The following is a 16,860-nucleotide window of genomic DNA, read 5'->3' on the forward strand; positions in this document are numbered from 1 at the left end:
AACTTTTTAGCAGGCACTTTAAAAAGTTAATTTAAAATGTAAAGACTGTCCTTACTAGTATTTCAGTATTAGGATTTACCATTTGAACTTGCATAATATTTTTTGGAAAATAATTAAATGTGTTACTGGTTTTTTAATAGTACTACAGAATTCCTGTACCTTAAGCCATTAACAAGTCTGTAATTCTCAATGAAGGTGGGTCTGGAGGGTAAAGTGGGAGTTAGGGGCATGGATTAAAAAGGTTAAATACTGAAACAGGTGTTTAAATCAGTATTCTTTTTTTTTTTTTGGAGGAAGATTAGCCCTGAGCTAACATCTGCTGCCAATCCTCCTCTTTTTGCTGAGGAAGACTGGGCCCATCTTCTGCTACTTTTTTATATGTGGGACACCTGCCACAGTATAGCTTGCCAAACGGTGCCATGTCCGCACCTGGGATCTGAACTTCTGAACCCCAGGCCGCTGAAGTGGAACGTGCGAACTTAACCACTGGGCTGGCCCGTAAATCAGTATTCTTACTGGTGCAGTTTGGGAGATATTTCACATTGTGATTGAGACTTAAGAGAGTATTTGAATCCATGTTGTTTTGCTATACTTGATATTAAGAAAAATTACTATGACTTTGAATTTTTTGGATTATAGATTGTACCTTTACTGGAGAAGGCAAATAAAAATGGCGTATGTGATCCCACTATTCGAAGTTGTTTGGATATTTTAGCAGGCATTTATCTTTCTTTGAGTCTAAAGAATCCCTTGAAGAAGGTCTTGGCAAGGTAAGGAAAAAAAGAAGGGAAGTTAGGCATTATAAATGTTCAGTTTGGGCAAAAGTAACCAATATTTGATGTTCCTTTCCTGGTTTGGTAAAACTGAGCTGAAATATATCACTAACAATTTCATTCATGCAGTCTCTTCTCTGTTTTGTTTCCTTTCTTCCTTCTTTTCTCCATCCCTCCCTCCTTCCTTCCTTCCTTCCCTCCTTCCCTCCCTTTAAAAATATGAAAGCCTTCCTAGGTCACAGGCCTTAAGAAAACAGACTATAACCTATAGTTTGCTGACTGCTGGTTTCGTCCATTTATATTTAAGGCAATTATTGGTTAAATTTAAATCTGTCACCTTGCTATTTTTTTCTCTATTTGTCCCATCTGTTCTTGGTTTAAACAGATTTTTAATTACACAGATAACACAGGAATATATGCTTGATGTGAAAACTTAAGCAATATAGAAGTATACAAAATGAAAAGTGAGCCTTGTATTTCACTATTTCTGGCCTATCCTTTCCATAGTAAAGGTCATCACTTAACTTTTGGTATCTGTCTTTCTAGACCTTTTCTTTGGGTTTAGTGTGTGTGTGATATTTAGTTTTTACATAAATGAGATTGTACTCTAAATATTGCTCTGTAACTTGTTTTTTCAGTAAAGAATGTCTTAGAGATATTTTCTTGTCACCATAGTTTTTATTCTTTTTTTTAAAATTGTGGTAAAAAATGTATAATTTACCATCTTAACCATTTTTGAGTGTACAGTGCAGTAGTGTTAAGTATATTCACATTGCTGTGCAGTGGGTCTCTGAAACTGAAACTCTGTACCCATTAAATGACAACTCCCCATTTCCTCTTCTCCCTAGCCCTTGGCAACCGCCGTTCTACTTTCGTTTCTATTAATTTGCTTACTTTAGATACCTCCTCTAAGAAGAATATTTGTATTTGTCTTTTTATAACTGACTTAGTGTTCTCAGGGTTCATCCATGTTGTTGCACGTGATAGGATTTCCTTCCTTTTTAAGGCTGAATAGTATTCCACTGTATGTACATACCATATTGTGTTCATCCATTCATCTGTTGATAGACATTTGGGTTGCTTCTTCTCTTGACTGTTGTGAACAATGCTGCTGTGATCATGCGTGGGCAAGTACATCTTTGAGGTCCTGCTTTCACTTCTTTTGGATATGTACCCATAAGTGGGATTGCTGGATCATATGGTAATTCTATTTTTAATTTTCTGAGGAACTTCCATACTGTTTTCCATTTGGCTGCACCGTTTTACATTCCCACCAAAAATCCTTATTCTTTCTAATAGCTATAGATATTTTATAATATGAATGTACCAAAATTTATATGTACCATACTCTATATTATTTAATCACTTTCCCATTGGTAGATATTTAGTTTGTTTTCAAGTTTTCGTTATTCCAGCAATGGTGCAGTGATATTCTTAATCATGTATATAATTGTATATGTGTACTTCTCTGAGATGAATTCCTAGAAGTGGAATTTCTTGACCAAATTTATACCTGTCAAAATTTTTGATAGATATTGCTAAGTTATATTCCCCAAAAACTATTTCAAGTTGCACTCCTGACAGTGAATGAGTGCCTTTTTCTTCATATCTTTGCAGCACTTTATAAAATCAGTCTTTAAATCTTTTAAAATATGATGAATGAAAATAATTTTATGTTATAATTTGCATTTCCCAGATTACTGGGTGAGATTGAACATTGTTTTAATGTGTGGAGTTTGACTGTCTATTTCACATTTTTTTGTGATTACGTATCTTTGTATCTTTTCTTTTTAGAATGTCTTTTTTTTTTTCTTGAGCAAATTTTTTATTGTGTGACAAAGCAAACGATCAGATACTAGCCAGTTCTGGGGTTTTGGTGAAGTGGTCAACAACATTATCAGAGATCCTGATGTTTTCCATCTCTCTCCCACTGTGTTGGCCATATCTTCCCTCAGCGTTACAAGGGGCTATAGCAGTTACAAGCACCTTATACAGACTTTACTGCATTCAACTTCAAAAGGGAAATTTCTTCTTTTACATCTCTTTTTATTAGAGAGAAAAACGTTTTGCAGAAGGTCCCAGGAGACTTCCTATCAATTTTCGTTGTCAGGATTGGGTCATATGCTCTTCCTCTGGTTGTAAAAAATGACTAGGAGGCAAGAATCTCACACCTCTAGCCTCTTTTATGGGAGGTGGGCTTTACCAGCAAAGAAAGGCATGGAGAATGCCTGCAGGAAGGCAGCCAACCATAGAATGTCTTCTTGATTTATAAGAGCTCTATATAGATCATGTGTCAAATATATTCCTTTATTTATTTATGTTTTTACTACTTCTTCTCCCCAAAGCCCCCAAGTACATAATTGTGTATTCTAGTTGTGAGTACTTCTGGTTGTGCTATGTGGGACGCTGCCTCAGCATGGCCTGATGAGCAGTGCTAGGTCTGTGTCCAGGATCCCAACCGGCGAAACCCTGGGTTGCCGAAGTGGAGCGTGCCAACTTAACCACTTGGCCATCGGGCTGGCCCCTATTCCTTTAGTTTGTTACTTGTCTTTAAACTTTTATGGTGTTTGCTTTATAGAAATTTAAAAAAATTTTTGTAATCAATCCTACTAATGGTTTTCTTAGTGTAGATTTCTGAGTTTCATGCCTTGCTTACGTATGCTTTCTCTAAAGATTACAGTCATGTCACTTAACAGTGGGGATACATTCTGAGAAACCTGTTTTTAGGTGATTTCATTGTTGTGTGAACATCATAGAGTGCACTTAGACAAACCTAGATGATATAGCCTACTACACACCTAGGCTGTACGGTACTAATTTTGTGGGACCACCGTTGTATATGCAGTTCGCTGGTGACTGAAACATCGTTATGTGTTGTGTGACTGTGTATAAAATTACTTGCTGGTCTTTTCTTAAAATACTTTTATGTTTTTGTTTAACTTTTAAGTCTACCTGGAATTAAGTGTTCAATGTAGTATGAGGTAGAGATCCAACTTAGTTTTATTTTCCGTATTGGGAGCCACTGATCCCCAAACTGTTGAATAGTTGATCTTTTTCCACATATTTGGAATGCCATCGTATTACGTTTTATGTTCCTATATAAACGTAGGATGATTTTAGACTTGGAGCTGTTTGTTCACATACCAACGCCACATTTTTATTCACTATAGTTTGATAATGTGGTTTTACTATATACTAGAGCAAGTCATCCCTCTAGTGGCTCTTCTTTTTCAATATTTTACAATATTAATATTTTTGAATTTTTTCTGGAAGAGTTTTAGAACTGTTCAAAATTTTTAAAAATGCCTACTGATTTTGATTTGCATTAATTGAGGTAAAATTGACATTAAGTTTAATTTATCTATTCAGTAAATTTTTATTGACTGCCTACCGTGTGTCGAGTATTCTTCTAGGTATTGGGGATACAGTGAATAAAACAGCTAGAAAGGAGGTTACATTCTAAGAGGAACATAGAAAATAGACAAAATAAATAAGCAAAATCCATAGAATTAGAGGGCATGAGTGCTCTGGATAAAAATAAAGCAGAGAAGGGGGAAAGGGAGCACCAAGGATGAGGTGAGGGTTATAGTTTAAAATATAGTGGTCACTTCAGATGTCTTTGCTCAGATGTCATTGACAGGATGATATTTGACATTGACCTAAAAAAGGTGAGGGAATGATTATTGGTTATATTTGAGGGAAAAGTGTTCCAGGTGGAGGAAGTAGCAAGAGCAAAGTCTTTGACGCTTTGTCAGAACAGAGGAAGACCACGTAGCTAGAGCTAAGTGAACAAGGATCGAGATGAGCTCAGAGAGCTCATGGTGGGGCCAGATTGCGTAGGGTCTTGTAAATCATTGTAGGCACTTTGGTTCCTACGTTGACTGAGAAGGACGTTGTTTGACAATTGTAGGCAGAGGACTAACATGGTATTCTAGTGCTGTCGCTGTGACTGCTTTGTTGAGGATAGTCTGGGGGATGGGAGGGAAGCTAGGTGGAAGCCGGGAGACCAGGTGAGAGGTGATAGACCAGAAAGTTCCAGTGATAGCGGTGTAAAGTGAAAATTTTCTTGGCTGTATTTTGAAGGTCTAGTTCAATTTTCCTTCATTTGTAATGGTTCCCTTCCCTCCCCGTATATCCTTGTGCTACAAGATTGTCAGATTTTTAATATTTGGTTCTTTCTCTAGCTCACTAGATGATCTACCTGAGTTTTTTCTGACTGAGGCTGCACAAAGTTTTACTTCTCGACTTCAGGAAGACTTGGATTCTACTGATCTATACTCTTATAGGAAAGTCATTGACAATTTGTCTTCCTGTATGGAGAACTTTAACTTGGGTAAGCCAGCTCTTTTCTAGTACTTTTTCTGGCTAACACCTGTCATTACATCATTGTTTTTAAATGCCGTTAAGTTTGGTCCTGAGACTCCTTATCGGTGTTAATTTTTTCCCCCCACAGGAAGAACAAGTGTTAGTAATCTTCTTAAAAATGGTAAGTCCTATTATTTTATTTCATTCTGAGAGGTGACTGCTTGTATGAGTCATTTTGAAACTGGGTCTTTTACGGTTCTTGGCACTAGGTAGAGCACGTAGATGACTAAGGTCTCATGCTCCTTCCTTTTAAATTTCTACTGCTATGCTGTGATATCATTTTAGGTAACAGTGATTTAAAATATTTTCTTGTACTGAAGTTAAAGTTTACAGTTTTAAATTCTGGTTTGTCATTATATTCTTTGTGTTTCAGTGCTTCATTTTCTGCAGAAGAGTTTAATTGAAATCTCGGAAGAAAATAGGCAAGTGTTATACGTTTGCATGTTTGTGCATTGTCTTCGAACGAGGAAATTTTAAAAAAGGTTCCAGGATGTGCTCCTTTCCATCCCTCTCCATTAATATTAGGCCTAATTAGTTAAATTTATTTTTTAGAGGTTTGATATTTAACTTTTAAAAATCAGGTAAGTTATTATGAGAATAAATGAGAAAGGAAAGAGCTCTTTCCTCTACTTGAATGTTCCTTTTTCGTAGCATCCTGTTCTTATTTCATGGATGAAAGTATGCCCTGTTATTTCTCTGAGGATGTTAATGATTTCTTTTTGTTTTTTTAAATTTTCTTGTCTTTAGATAGTCTCTATTTCTTCCACGTTGCTTTTTGTCTGTTTGCTGCTTTTGGTCACTATATTTGTTGCTAGAAGCCTTCCTCAGAAGTCTGGTGATCCTTGGCTGAGCATTCATGTTTAAGAATGGGGCACTGAGAGTTGATTTGAATCTCTGTGCATATGGATCGGCTTGATTGCAGCTTTTATTGTAGGCTAGTCTAGCTGTTTCTTTGGGGAAACCCTGATGTAAATATCTATGCCTTTTGCATGGGTAGTGGTTTCACCGTGGAAGCATCTTCTGTTTGCTGATGGGGAAGGAAAGCTGAGAGCTTGGCATTTGGCATTCATTGTGCATTTATTTACCTAATTCTCCTGTTTGCAATATGGCGTCACTACCTTATGTTTGTACTGTCTTCCTGTCTGCATGCCTGCTGTTTTACATTCTCTAGAGGTAAACCAGTTTGCTGGCTTGGAGGTATGATCCAGAGTTCTTATTCTTCTTCAACAGACTTGTAGCCAGTCTTCCTGTTTTCAGCCCTACATTTCCCTCCACATCATGGCGTACCTGGTGCCAACAGTTTCTTAGCCTTTTGGGGCTGCAAATCAGGTTGCTTCTGGGCTTGTTTTCTGGCTTAGTATTCACTCTTCTTGATTCTGCTAAGTCAGTTGTCACTCCTCCGTCTGCTTTGTAGCTTCTAAAATTTTATTATCGTCTTGTTGTATTTTTGCTGCCCTTGTGTGTTTGTGTCTTTTTGTGTTTACATCCTCTGGCCATTGGTTTAGGGAGGTTCTGGGGGAGAGTAGGAGTAATATCTGTGTGCCTTCTTTAACCCGGGGTCTCCTGTTGCCTTACCAGGAGCTCTTTCTGTCTCCTTTTAGGCTCTTCTTCCTCTGCTCATCTCTTAAATGTGGGTTCTGTCCTTTTTATTCTGTTTGTTCTGACTGCTTAATATCATCTACTTCTTTAGTGTCAGGCACCATCACTGTACTTAGGATTCCTAGATTTGTCACTCCAAATTAGATCTCTTCCCTGAGTGGTAGACTCGTATAGTCAGTTATCTCCTGGACATCTTAACTTGGATGTTTTACAGCTGCCTCAAATTCACTGTGTCCAAAAGGAAATTCACTGTCTTTTTTTTAAGATTTTATTTTTTTCCGTTTTCTTCCCAAAGCCCCCTGGTACATAGTTGCATATTCTTTGTTGTGGGTCCTTCTAGTTGTGGCATGTGGGACGCTGCCTCACTGTGGTTTGATGAGCAGTGCCATGTCCGCGCCTAGGATTCAAACTGACGAAACACTGGGCCACCTGCAGTGGAGCGCATGAACTTAACCACTCGGTTAAGTGAATTGGCCAGCCCCAATTCACTGTCTTTTTATTCCTCTGCATAAACCCTGGTAGCCTCTATTCTACTTTCTAACTCTTTGAATTTGCATATTCTAATACCTCAAATAAGTGGAAGACAATATTTGTCCTTTTGTGTCTGGCTTATTTTACTTACAGTATATTAAGGGTTAATCCATGTTGTAGTGTGTATCAGAATTTCATTCTTTTTTCTGTCTGAATAATATTCCATTATATGTATATACCACATTTTGTTTATCCATTCATCTGTTGACGGACATTTGGGTTGTTTCTACCTTTTGGCTTACATGAATAAGGTATACAAGTAACATTTGAGTCCCTACTTTCAATTCTTTGGGGCCTATACCTAGGAGTAGAATTGCTGCATCATATGGTAATTCTCTGTTTGATTTTTTGAGGAACTCCCAAACTTTTTTCCCTGACTTATGTTTTAATATCATCACTCTGTTCTCCCATTTTGAGAACAGACTGAGAGGAGCAAAGACAGAAGCTGGGAGAACAGTTAGGAGGCTATTGTAGTTGTCTGAGGGAGAGGTGAGAGTGGCTCAGGCCAGGAGGAGCAGGGGAGGTGGTCTGATTCTGGATATACTTTGAAGGTAGAACCAACAGGATGGGATGAGGAGGAGAGGAGTCAAGGATGATTACAAAGTTTTTGTAGGATAGAGATCCCAGTAGGTGGAGCCAGTTTGGAGTTGAAGATAAGTACGTATAGTTTGAGATGTCTGTTAGACATCCAGCTGAAGATATTGAGTAGAAGGTTGCATATACAAGCCTGGAATTAGAAAGAGAGCTCTGGGCTGGAGATAAAAATTTGGGAATTATCAGCATATAGATTATAATTTAAAGTTTATGAGCTAGATGAGGTCAGCATCAAGGGAAAGAAGAGGACTAAGGACTGAGTGGTGCAAAGTTCTAACAGAAAGAGGTCAGGGAGAAGAGGGAAAATCTGGGAGAGCCTGGCATCTTGGAAGCCAGGTGAAGAGAGTGTATCAAGGTTGAGGGAGTGTTCAAGTTGGTAAATTGCGTTATTCGTTCTTGATTTGTTTTTTTCACTCTGAAAAAGAAAAGTGAGGTTAGTCATTGGCTGAGAAAGAGGGAAATGTTGAAGTAAGTTAAGAGTGTTGAGAGATTGCCATAAAGTCTGCATAATTGGAACGTTTATGGGAATGGAAGAGAAAGGCATAAATGTCTACTATAGTCTAAAGTTGACTTTGGCCCTTGGAATGTGTTTATTTTGGAGAAGGATAGAAATGATGACATTTTTATTTGACTTTTCTTTTGTAATAATGTCTTTTCTTCATTGTAGAAAATTTGCCGGAAATCATATTGTTCAGACACAATTGATGAATGACTTGTTGGTAGGCATTAGAGTTTCAATGATGTTAGTACAGAAACTACAAGATTTTCAGGGAATTCATTTGAAGATTTCCAGTTCTCCCATATGGCAAAGTATGTGTGGATTGCTGAGTATTTTCACCAAGTTTGTAAGTGACGGTAAGTGTAAAACCATACAAATGACGATTATAATTGAGTGTCAGTCGCCTTTTGCTGATAACAGTATGAAATATTTGATACTTAGCTGAGATGTCAAACTTCTCCTCCCTCAGCCCCTTAAAGTGGGGAAAGGCCCTGGATTACAAGGTTTTAGTGCTTTTTCTTTCAAATGTACCAATTCAGCAAGGGATAATGTTGAAAGACTTTTCTAAATGTGTGTGTGTGTGTGTGTGTGTTGTATACAAAGAGGAAAACCTAACAGTCTTAGTGTTGAAAAGCCACAGACTTTAAATAGCAAGAGAAAATTTTTGAGAAGAAATTTCCAAATTTGGAAGGGCAATCTGGAGAGGTTAGTGTGACCCTTACATTTCTCCTTAGTGGCAGCAAGTGTTATGTTTAAATAATGACAGTGGTCATTGTGGAGCTGGTCATTATTCCTCCTTAAACCTCATTTGTTGCTTCTATCCATATGAACTGTAGCACTGGAAAACCGAATAGTTAATGAGAGGAAGTGTCTCTTTATAAAAGCGTTTCAGCTGATAAAATGGAATGATAGAATGTCACCGTTTTTAAACTCTAGTAAGTTGATGTAGGCGTTAAGCATCAACACCTGCTCACGTTACCGAACCAGAGGACCAGACCCGGGCCTCTGAGAGTCTTGCTTTTACCACCTCTGGTCTTCCCAGAGGGATTGAACTTGAGACCGAGCCCCTCTCTCGGTCACCTGCCAATTCACAGGAAATTGCAGAGGACAGAGGAACATGTTGAACTGCACCAGGAATAAACAAAGGCAACACCCAGACTGTGGGAAACTCTACAGGTCAAAAGACCAGAGCTCTTCAACAGAGAAATTGTAATGAAAAGAAAAGGGTGGAGAGGACAAATGTAGATTAAAAGACATATCAAATTTTAAAAAAATGGACAAGACTAAGCTATAGTATCTAGGGATGTGCATTTGGTTACTAAAACTATTTAAAAAATAAGAAAGTCATTACTCTGAAAGTCAGGATCATGCTGACTCCGGGTGAGAGAGGGGGCTTGTGGTTAGAATGAGGCATGTGGATGAGCCTTATGGGCTGGGTGGCTGAGTTCTATTTCTTGACTTGGATGGTGGGTACAATTGTTTGCTTTTTAATAATCCATTAAGCTATACATTTGTTTTGGGTGGTTTTCTGTATTACAATGAGATTAACACAGTGATGCCTAACACATAAATATCTACATAAGTTAAATTACCTTTTCACCCTTCACCGCCTGTTCTATATGGTAATGTATGTTTGAATATTAATTTAAAAATGTTAATGGGATCTCTTCAGAGCTCTTATTTGTAAAGAATAAGAACTGACTCAGGTTTTGCTAGGCTGATGGGATAAAATAGTATCTCGTTGTTTATGTTTTTAATGCTGTTAACTAGTGAAAGTACTAGCCGTGTTATCCAGTTAGTATTTCTTTTTTTGCCTAGGATCTCAGGTATTAAGAAGAAAGTAAAATTGCTTTTATTAAGACATAATTTACGGACGTCTTTTCAGAGGATATTTGCTTTTTAAAAAAGGAATTTGTTAATTTAAAAAAAAAAGACTTTGGTGAAATGCAGAGAAGACATGATTTTAATATGAGGCAGCCTCTTTCCTAAAAAGTTGATGGCACCTTATCAGTTCTATTCTTCCCTAGGATTTTAAAGCTTCATGTATCAGTAAAATGTTTAGCTGCAAGTAACAGAAAAGCAAACTTCAGGAACTTAAGCAAATCTGCCTGCCCTCCTCCCCGCATAACAGGAAGTCAGAGGCAGGCGGTGCAGAACTACTGAGGCAGTCTAGGACCCAAACATTCTGCCTTTCTGCTTTCCACCTTCAGCACGTTGGCTTTCACCCACATGTTTGTTGCCTTAGAACTGCTATAGCCCCAGACATTATGTCTATGTTCAAGGCAAGAAGGAGGACCAGTTGCATCTTTACCTTTAATCAGGAAAAACAAAAGTACCCAAGAGATTTCTGCTTACGTCCCATTGGCCTGAACCCTCATAAGGATGGCTACCTTTAGTTGTAAGAAAGGTTGAGGAAGCAAGTATCCTGCCTTTGCTGGGCATATGGATGCTCTACTCAAAGTCACAGTTCTGTTAGCAGGAATAAAGGGCAGAATGGACATTTAGTAGGTAATTTATAGTAGGTATTTTTAATTCTTACCCCAGGTTGAATAATTCATCATATGATTTTGTATATTTTCTCACAAACCAGAGGCTGATAGAAAACAGAAGATAGCAGGTCATGATTGTTTGGTTGCATTGGCTACAGAGCCAGTGAAAGCAAAGTTTGTAATTAGCACTGATGTAGGCTCTTTACCCAGGCCCTGACATCACTTAAGAAGAAATAATGTGTGTGGGGGTTGGGGCGCAGAGGCATCAGGGGACGGGAGGGGACAGGTGGTGTTGCTGCTAGATGTGCTGAGAGGCCGTGGATGGGGAGGAAGAGAGCATGGATGTTAGAGGCGAGAGGAAGAAATCACATTTATTGAGTTTATATACTGGGCATAAAAGCCTTTATGTTCATTATTCATTTAAACCTTGCAACAACTGTGTCAGATAGGAGATATATTTTCCCGTTTTATGGAAGAGGAAGATGACTCCCTGGGAGGTTAAATAACTCACCCAAGGCCTGCTCACCTAGGAGGTGGTCAAGCTAGAAATGTAGCTGGGACTGCTGACCCTGCGGCTCTTTCCATTGTTCCAGAATATCCATCATCATTTAACACATGCTCTCTCCTTTTTTGCCAAATAGATGACCTCTTACAGACAGTTCAGAGTACATCTGGATTAGCTGTTATTCTTTTTATTAAGATTATGTTTCATCCACCTGAAAAGATTCCTGATTTGGTAAGTGCATCTCCTTTTTAGTATTGTACTTTATTGGTAGGTAGACACATGTTTTAAAAATATTTTTAAAGAAGTGAATTAAAAAAAAATTTTTGCATTGTCAGAATCTTTCTGTTGACCTTTTTCTCTTATAATGAGACAATTCCAAAAATTCGTATAAAACAGAAAGAAGACACTAACAGTCACCTGTGAATCCATCTCACAAAGATAATCACTATCAACATTTTTTGGTGTGTATCCCAGCTTCTTCTAGTGCTGTTTGTTCAGTTCCATCTTTCAGAATTATAAAAAATATTTGTAATATTAAAATTTTGCAGAGATTAATGTATAGATATATACAGTAATAACTTTTTGATAAACATGTTCTTTTTATTAAGAATAACCCAAATAATGTCCTTTAGACAGGAAGCATCCTAGAATCAATCGTTCAGTGAATTTGGTCATATGGGAAGCATAATCTGATCATTTGGGCCGCCATCCTTGTTTTTACTACCAGCAGGTTTTTTTCATTACTGTGTTGTCTGGAAACTTATTTTAACTTTTTACCTGACCTATGCAAAATAGATGTGTACTATTCTAGGAGATCACACAAAGTACCTATCATTGGGTGACATTAAAAGTTTTTCTTTCTCACATCACCTCTAGAAAGCGTTAGTTAAGCTCGTCCACCTGCAGGTGGCAATATGTTGTGCTCTGCCAGTACATTTAAACCAGCAAAATGGTTCATGTACTTAGATTTAATTTTTCCCTTGTGATACAATAATGTCAACACTTGTGGCTTTTTCACCTTTAGGTTCAGTTATTTTTCCTAGGATGTTTCGGGGGAAAGAGAATGTTGGATTTATATTTTGAAATAGCTGTGCAAAGTTTTAGAGGCTCTAGACATGTCAGCTCTGCTGTGTGTTTCAGATTGGTAGCTTGCTCCTCCAGGCAGTGGACCGCACCAGCATCCCCGAGTGGTTTTTGACCTGCTGCGGGAGCCTTTGTGGTGCTGATGTCTCCCCGCCAGCTCTCTTATTCCTGTGTCAGGGGACACTCACCATGTTGGACTGGCAGAATGGGAGGATGGGCCCAAGTGGGGAGGCCCTGCTCTTGGATATTGTGCACGTGCTGTTCACCTTGAGTTCGCAGTGAGTTTTGATGCTGCTGTCTCATGTTTTGTTTTGCTTGTCAGACATTTAAAAGATGGCAACTGAGCCAGCATACTTAGTAATTCAATGAAAAGTGGTCAGAATAATCCTAAATTAAAAAATAGATATGTGTAGGGAATGAAGAACAGGAGAAGATGGGATAATGGGAGAGAGAGTTATAGAAATTATTGGTGCAAGTTAACCTGCAGTGAACATTTCAAAAATTAATTTTAACATTCAGTCTGTAATGTTAGCTTTTTTTTTTTTTAAAGATTTTATTTTTCCTTTTTCTCCCAAAGCCCCCCGGTACAAAGTTGTGTATTTTTAGTTGTGGGTCCTTCTAGTTGTGGCATGTGGGATGCCGCCTCAGCATGGCTTGATGAGCGTGCCAAGTCTGTGCCCAGGATTCAAACTGGTGAAACCCTGGGCCGCCAAAGCAGAGCATGCAAACTTAACCACTTGGCCATGGGGCCGGCCCCCATAATGCTAGCTTTTTTTTTAAACTATAAAAATTTCTGTATATAGAGTGCTTTAGAGTTTATGAACAATTTTAACATAGGTAATCAGTGTGATCCTCACGTGTGTGATAGATAGAATAGGAAATCTAATTTGTGGAATGGGTAAAGTGAAGCTTAGAAAAGTAAATGCTTAAACCTCAGAGTGTATTGCTAATAAGCACCTGAGCCAGAGCTGTAACTAGGTCTTCTGACTTCATTGGATTATATTTTGTGGGTTTTTTTGCCATAATGCCTGAAAGCGATCATGTGCTTAAAATCTTGAACTGTAGATACAGCTTGATAGCAATGACCATAAAGGAATAAAAGTACAATGTTGTAAAATAATTTTTACATGTTTTTCAGTTTATATATATTTTAAAATTGTCCATATTTTAGAAGAATGTAAAAATTTTTCTTCATTGTGTTACTTTATAACAGCTTTATTGAGCTATAATTTACATACCATACAATTCACATATTTAAAATGTGCAAATCAGTTTTTTTTTTTAGTATATTCATAGGGTTGTGCAACTATCTACACAGTCAACTTCATAATATTTTCATTACCCCAAAAAGAAACCTCATTAACTCTGTTCCCTAATCTTCCCCAACCCTAGCCCCTAGCATGTTTTAAAATACCTGTGAAACCATCATCACAATAAAAAGAATGAACATATTCATCACTCCCAGAATTTTCCTTTGTCCCTTTTTGGATTATTTTTTACAAGATGCAAAGATTCATGTACAAATTTGAGATCTGTTTTGGCCTTGTTTGTTGTAAATTTAATAATGATTGAATTCTTATCATTTTTTGTATTTTATTAGTCTAAATGATTATAAAATGAAATTTCTCTTACTAGTGAGTTTATAATAATGTGGCTTATTTTTCTTTAGGATCAAAGAATCAACTCTGGAAATGTTTCTGTCTAAAATTTTGGCGTCTTGGACTAATTCAGCCATACATGTCCTTGAATCAAGTTCCCCAAGCCTAAAGAACAGTCTGAATGGGAATTCAAGCATTGTTGGGAGACTTTTGGAATATGTCTATACCCACTGGGAACATCCCTTGGATGCTTTGAGACACCAAACCAAAATCATATTCAGAAATATTCTCCAAATGCATCAGCTCACTGTCGAAGAGTCAGATTCAGAAAAGTCAGATTTGGCTACTGATCGTTTCATTTTTGAACTGACTCAGAGCCTTTTGCGATTGGAATGGCATGTTAAAGGAAAGTACTTATGCCTTGGTTGTTTAGTAGATTACATAGGAACCGAGCATATTTTGGCATTAGCTAAAACTATACCATCACAAATGTTAGAGGTGATGGGGGACCAATCATTGGTACCTTATGCAAGTGACCTCTTGGAAACCATGTTTAAAAATCATAAGAGTCGTTTGAAATCTCAGGCTGTCGACAGTACTTGGATTGACAAGTGGCATGAGACTTGGGTTTCTCCTCTCCTTTTCATACTGTGTGAGGGAAACCTGGATCAGAAATCTTATGTAATTGATTATTACTTGCCAAAATTATTGAATTGCAACCCTGAAAGCTTAAGTTACATGGTAAAGATTCTTCAGACTTCTGCTGATACTAAAACTGGTAAGAGAATGACTTTTTGTTTTAGTAATTTATAGTTAGGGTGCTTAAGTATAGGTACCCAGGCAGATGTTGACCGTATTCAAATTTAAATATTACTACTTCTATGAATAGTAAAGGAGGATTTTAGTGATAGAGATTTCAGATTGAAACGAATTTTCCTGTACATAGCTGAATAGAGTTTTTTGACTGAAGTCATTTCTACCAGCTAAGGATTGATTCCAGTTATGATTATGGGTTTTCCTTTATTAATAGGTTTTAATTAATTTTGCCAAGTTCTTTCTTGTTATTTGGTTGTCAGACTGGAGTAAAACTTTGTGTGTTTTATATAATTTGCTTATTCAAGTGAAACAGTAATTAAAAATTGTTTTAGGCAAGGTTGAAGATGGGTAAATTGGCATTCGCAAGTTTTTGTCTCTGGGAAGAGACAAAAATTTAGAGGCATGACCTCAAGAAACAGCTGTCAGTAGTCCTTTAGAATAGGGGTGAACATTCCATTGAAACTTAGTCACCCTAAAGGCATCACTGCGTGAAAACATAGTCCAGTAATTGTTATAGAAAATGATGATCTTGACTCATGAGTCGTAAAATTATTATATTCCATTTAGCGAAGCAGGAATATGGTAGCCTGTATGATATCTTACGAAGATTTCCAGCTAAAATAGTTAAAAACTTCCAGTACTTCAAAGAGGAACCATGAGATAACTGGAAAATTTGATTGCTGTACACAAAAGTGAGCCATTATTTGAAAATTTTGACAGTCATTCTTGCCTTTTTGAGAAGCCATCTAAAGCTGAGGATTCATGAAGCTCTTCTGAAGTGAGGCAGTCTTGATCTTTATGTCAGGGGGCCCTGTGAGCCAGCGCTCCCTGACCCCTTGGTAGTGGCTGACGTCCTGGCCTCTGAAAGCTCAGGTTCTGTGTGATTCTCCTTTTATCTTCCTTACTAGGGAGAAACAGTAACTCCAAAATATGCAGAGAGGGTCAGTGTTTATTTTTAGAGAAATAATGGTCTTCAGCCACTGAAATATTTTTCCTGTTTTTGTCTGAAAGTCATTTTAGTGATTTTTATTATTTTAAATATTTCTCCACCTAATCTTTTCCCTGATTCACTTCTTGGTTTATTTCCTAACCGTAAAGGAAAAAGTAAAAATATTTATTAAAAAATGATTTCTTTAAACACATATGCATAAACAATATATATTGAACCAAATGTCTCAGCATTAGGGAATTTTAAAAAATTTTATAAATGAACACAGTAAGTTCCTTTATACATTCACCTTATCCATTTATGAAAGAAAAACTTGAAAAAGCTTAAAAGTCCTGAATTCCTATAAAACGGTAAAATTAAACTCTGTAGAAAGGAATGGTTATATGAGATTATAAACTTTAATATAGCCATTGCCTCACTGTAGGGACCTTAAACTTTTTCAGTTCAGTTCTTCTAGATACACATGTGGGGAGTCCCCCTACCTCACCCCACCACTCCTACTAGGGATGCATGGCATAGATGGGGTCTTTAGCACCCTTACTCTCTCTTCCTACACTTTCCCTGGTGGTTTCAAAAAGCCGGGGGAAAAATGAGTTAAAAAAGGATCTTTTAAAAAGATAATCAGAGGCTGGCCTGGTGGCACAGCGGTTTAGTTTGCACGTTCTGCTTCAGTGGCCCAGGGTTTGCCAGTTTGGATCCCGGCTGTGGACATGGCACTGGCAAGCCATGCTGTGGTAGGCGTCCCACATATAAAGTAGAGGAAGATGGGCATGGATGTTAGGTCAGGGACAGTCTTCCTCAGCAAAAAGAGGAGGATTGGCAGCAGATGTTAGCTCAGGGCTGATCTTCTTCAAATAAATAAATAATTAAATAAATAAAAGGATCTCTCTTGGGGGCCAGTGCTGTGGCCAGGTAAGTCCAGCACACTCCGCTTTGGCAGCCTGGGTCAGTTCCCAGGCACAGACCTATGACACTCAGTGGCGGCCGTGCTGTTGTGGTGACCCACATATAAAATAGAGGTCACTTGGCACAGATGTTAGCTCAGGGCGAATCTTCCTC

General features: G+C 37.7%; 1 protein-coding gene across 6 annotated transcripts in view; it reads left to right on the forward strand.

Moving 5' to 3' along the window:
• Nucleotides 1-16,860, forward strand: part of THADA (THADA armadillo repeat containing) — a 307,081-nt gene that overhangs the window by 4,301 nt on the left and 285,920 nt on the right. For all 6 annotated transcript variants that reach the window (XR_006529036.2, XM_044772317.2, XM_070512173.1 and 3 more), the window contains exons 4-11: nucleotides 640-770; nucleotides 4,958-5,106; nucleotides 5,227-5,259; nucleotides 5,512-5,560; nucleotides 8,530-8,717; nucleotides 11,492-11,586; nucleotides 12,496-12,716; nucleotides 14,108-14,814. Coding sequence is in view for 5 of the 6 variants with exons in the window: in XM_044772317.2 (XP_044628252.2) it covers nucleotides 640-770; nucleotides 4,958-5,106; nucleotides 5,227-5,259; nucleotides 5,512-5,560; nucleotides 8,530-8,717; nucleotides 11,492-11,586; nucleotides 12,496-12,716; nucleotides 14,108-14,814 (1,573 nt within the window). In the remaining variant the exon portion in view is untranslated. The remainder of the gene's footprint in view (nucleotides 1-639; nucleotides 771-4,957; nucleotides 5,107-5,226; nucleotides 5,260-5,511; nucleotides 5,561-8,529; nucleotides 8,718-11,491; nucleotides 11,587-12,495; nucleotides 12,717-14,107; nucleotides 14,815-16,860) is intronic.

The sequence above is a fragment of the Equus asinus genome, chromosome 6, assembly GCF_041296235.1.
Source record: "Equus asinus isolate D_3611 breed Donkey chromosome 6, EquAss-T2T_v2, whole genome shotgun sequence".
Taxonomy (NCBI): Eukaryota; Metazoa; Chordata; class Mammalia; order Perissodactyla; family Equidae; genus Equus; species Equus asinus.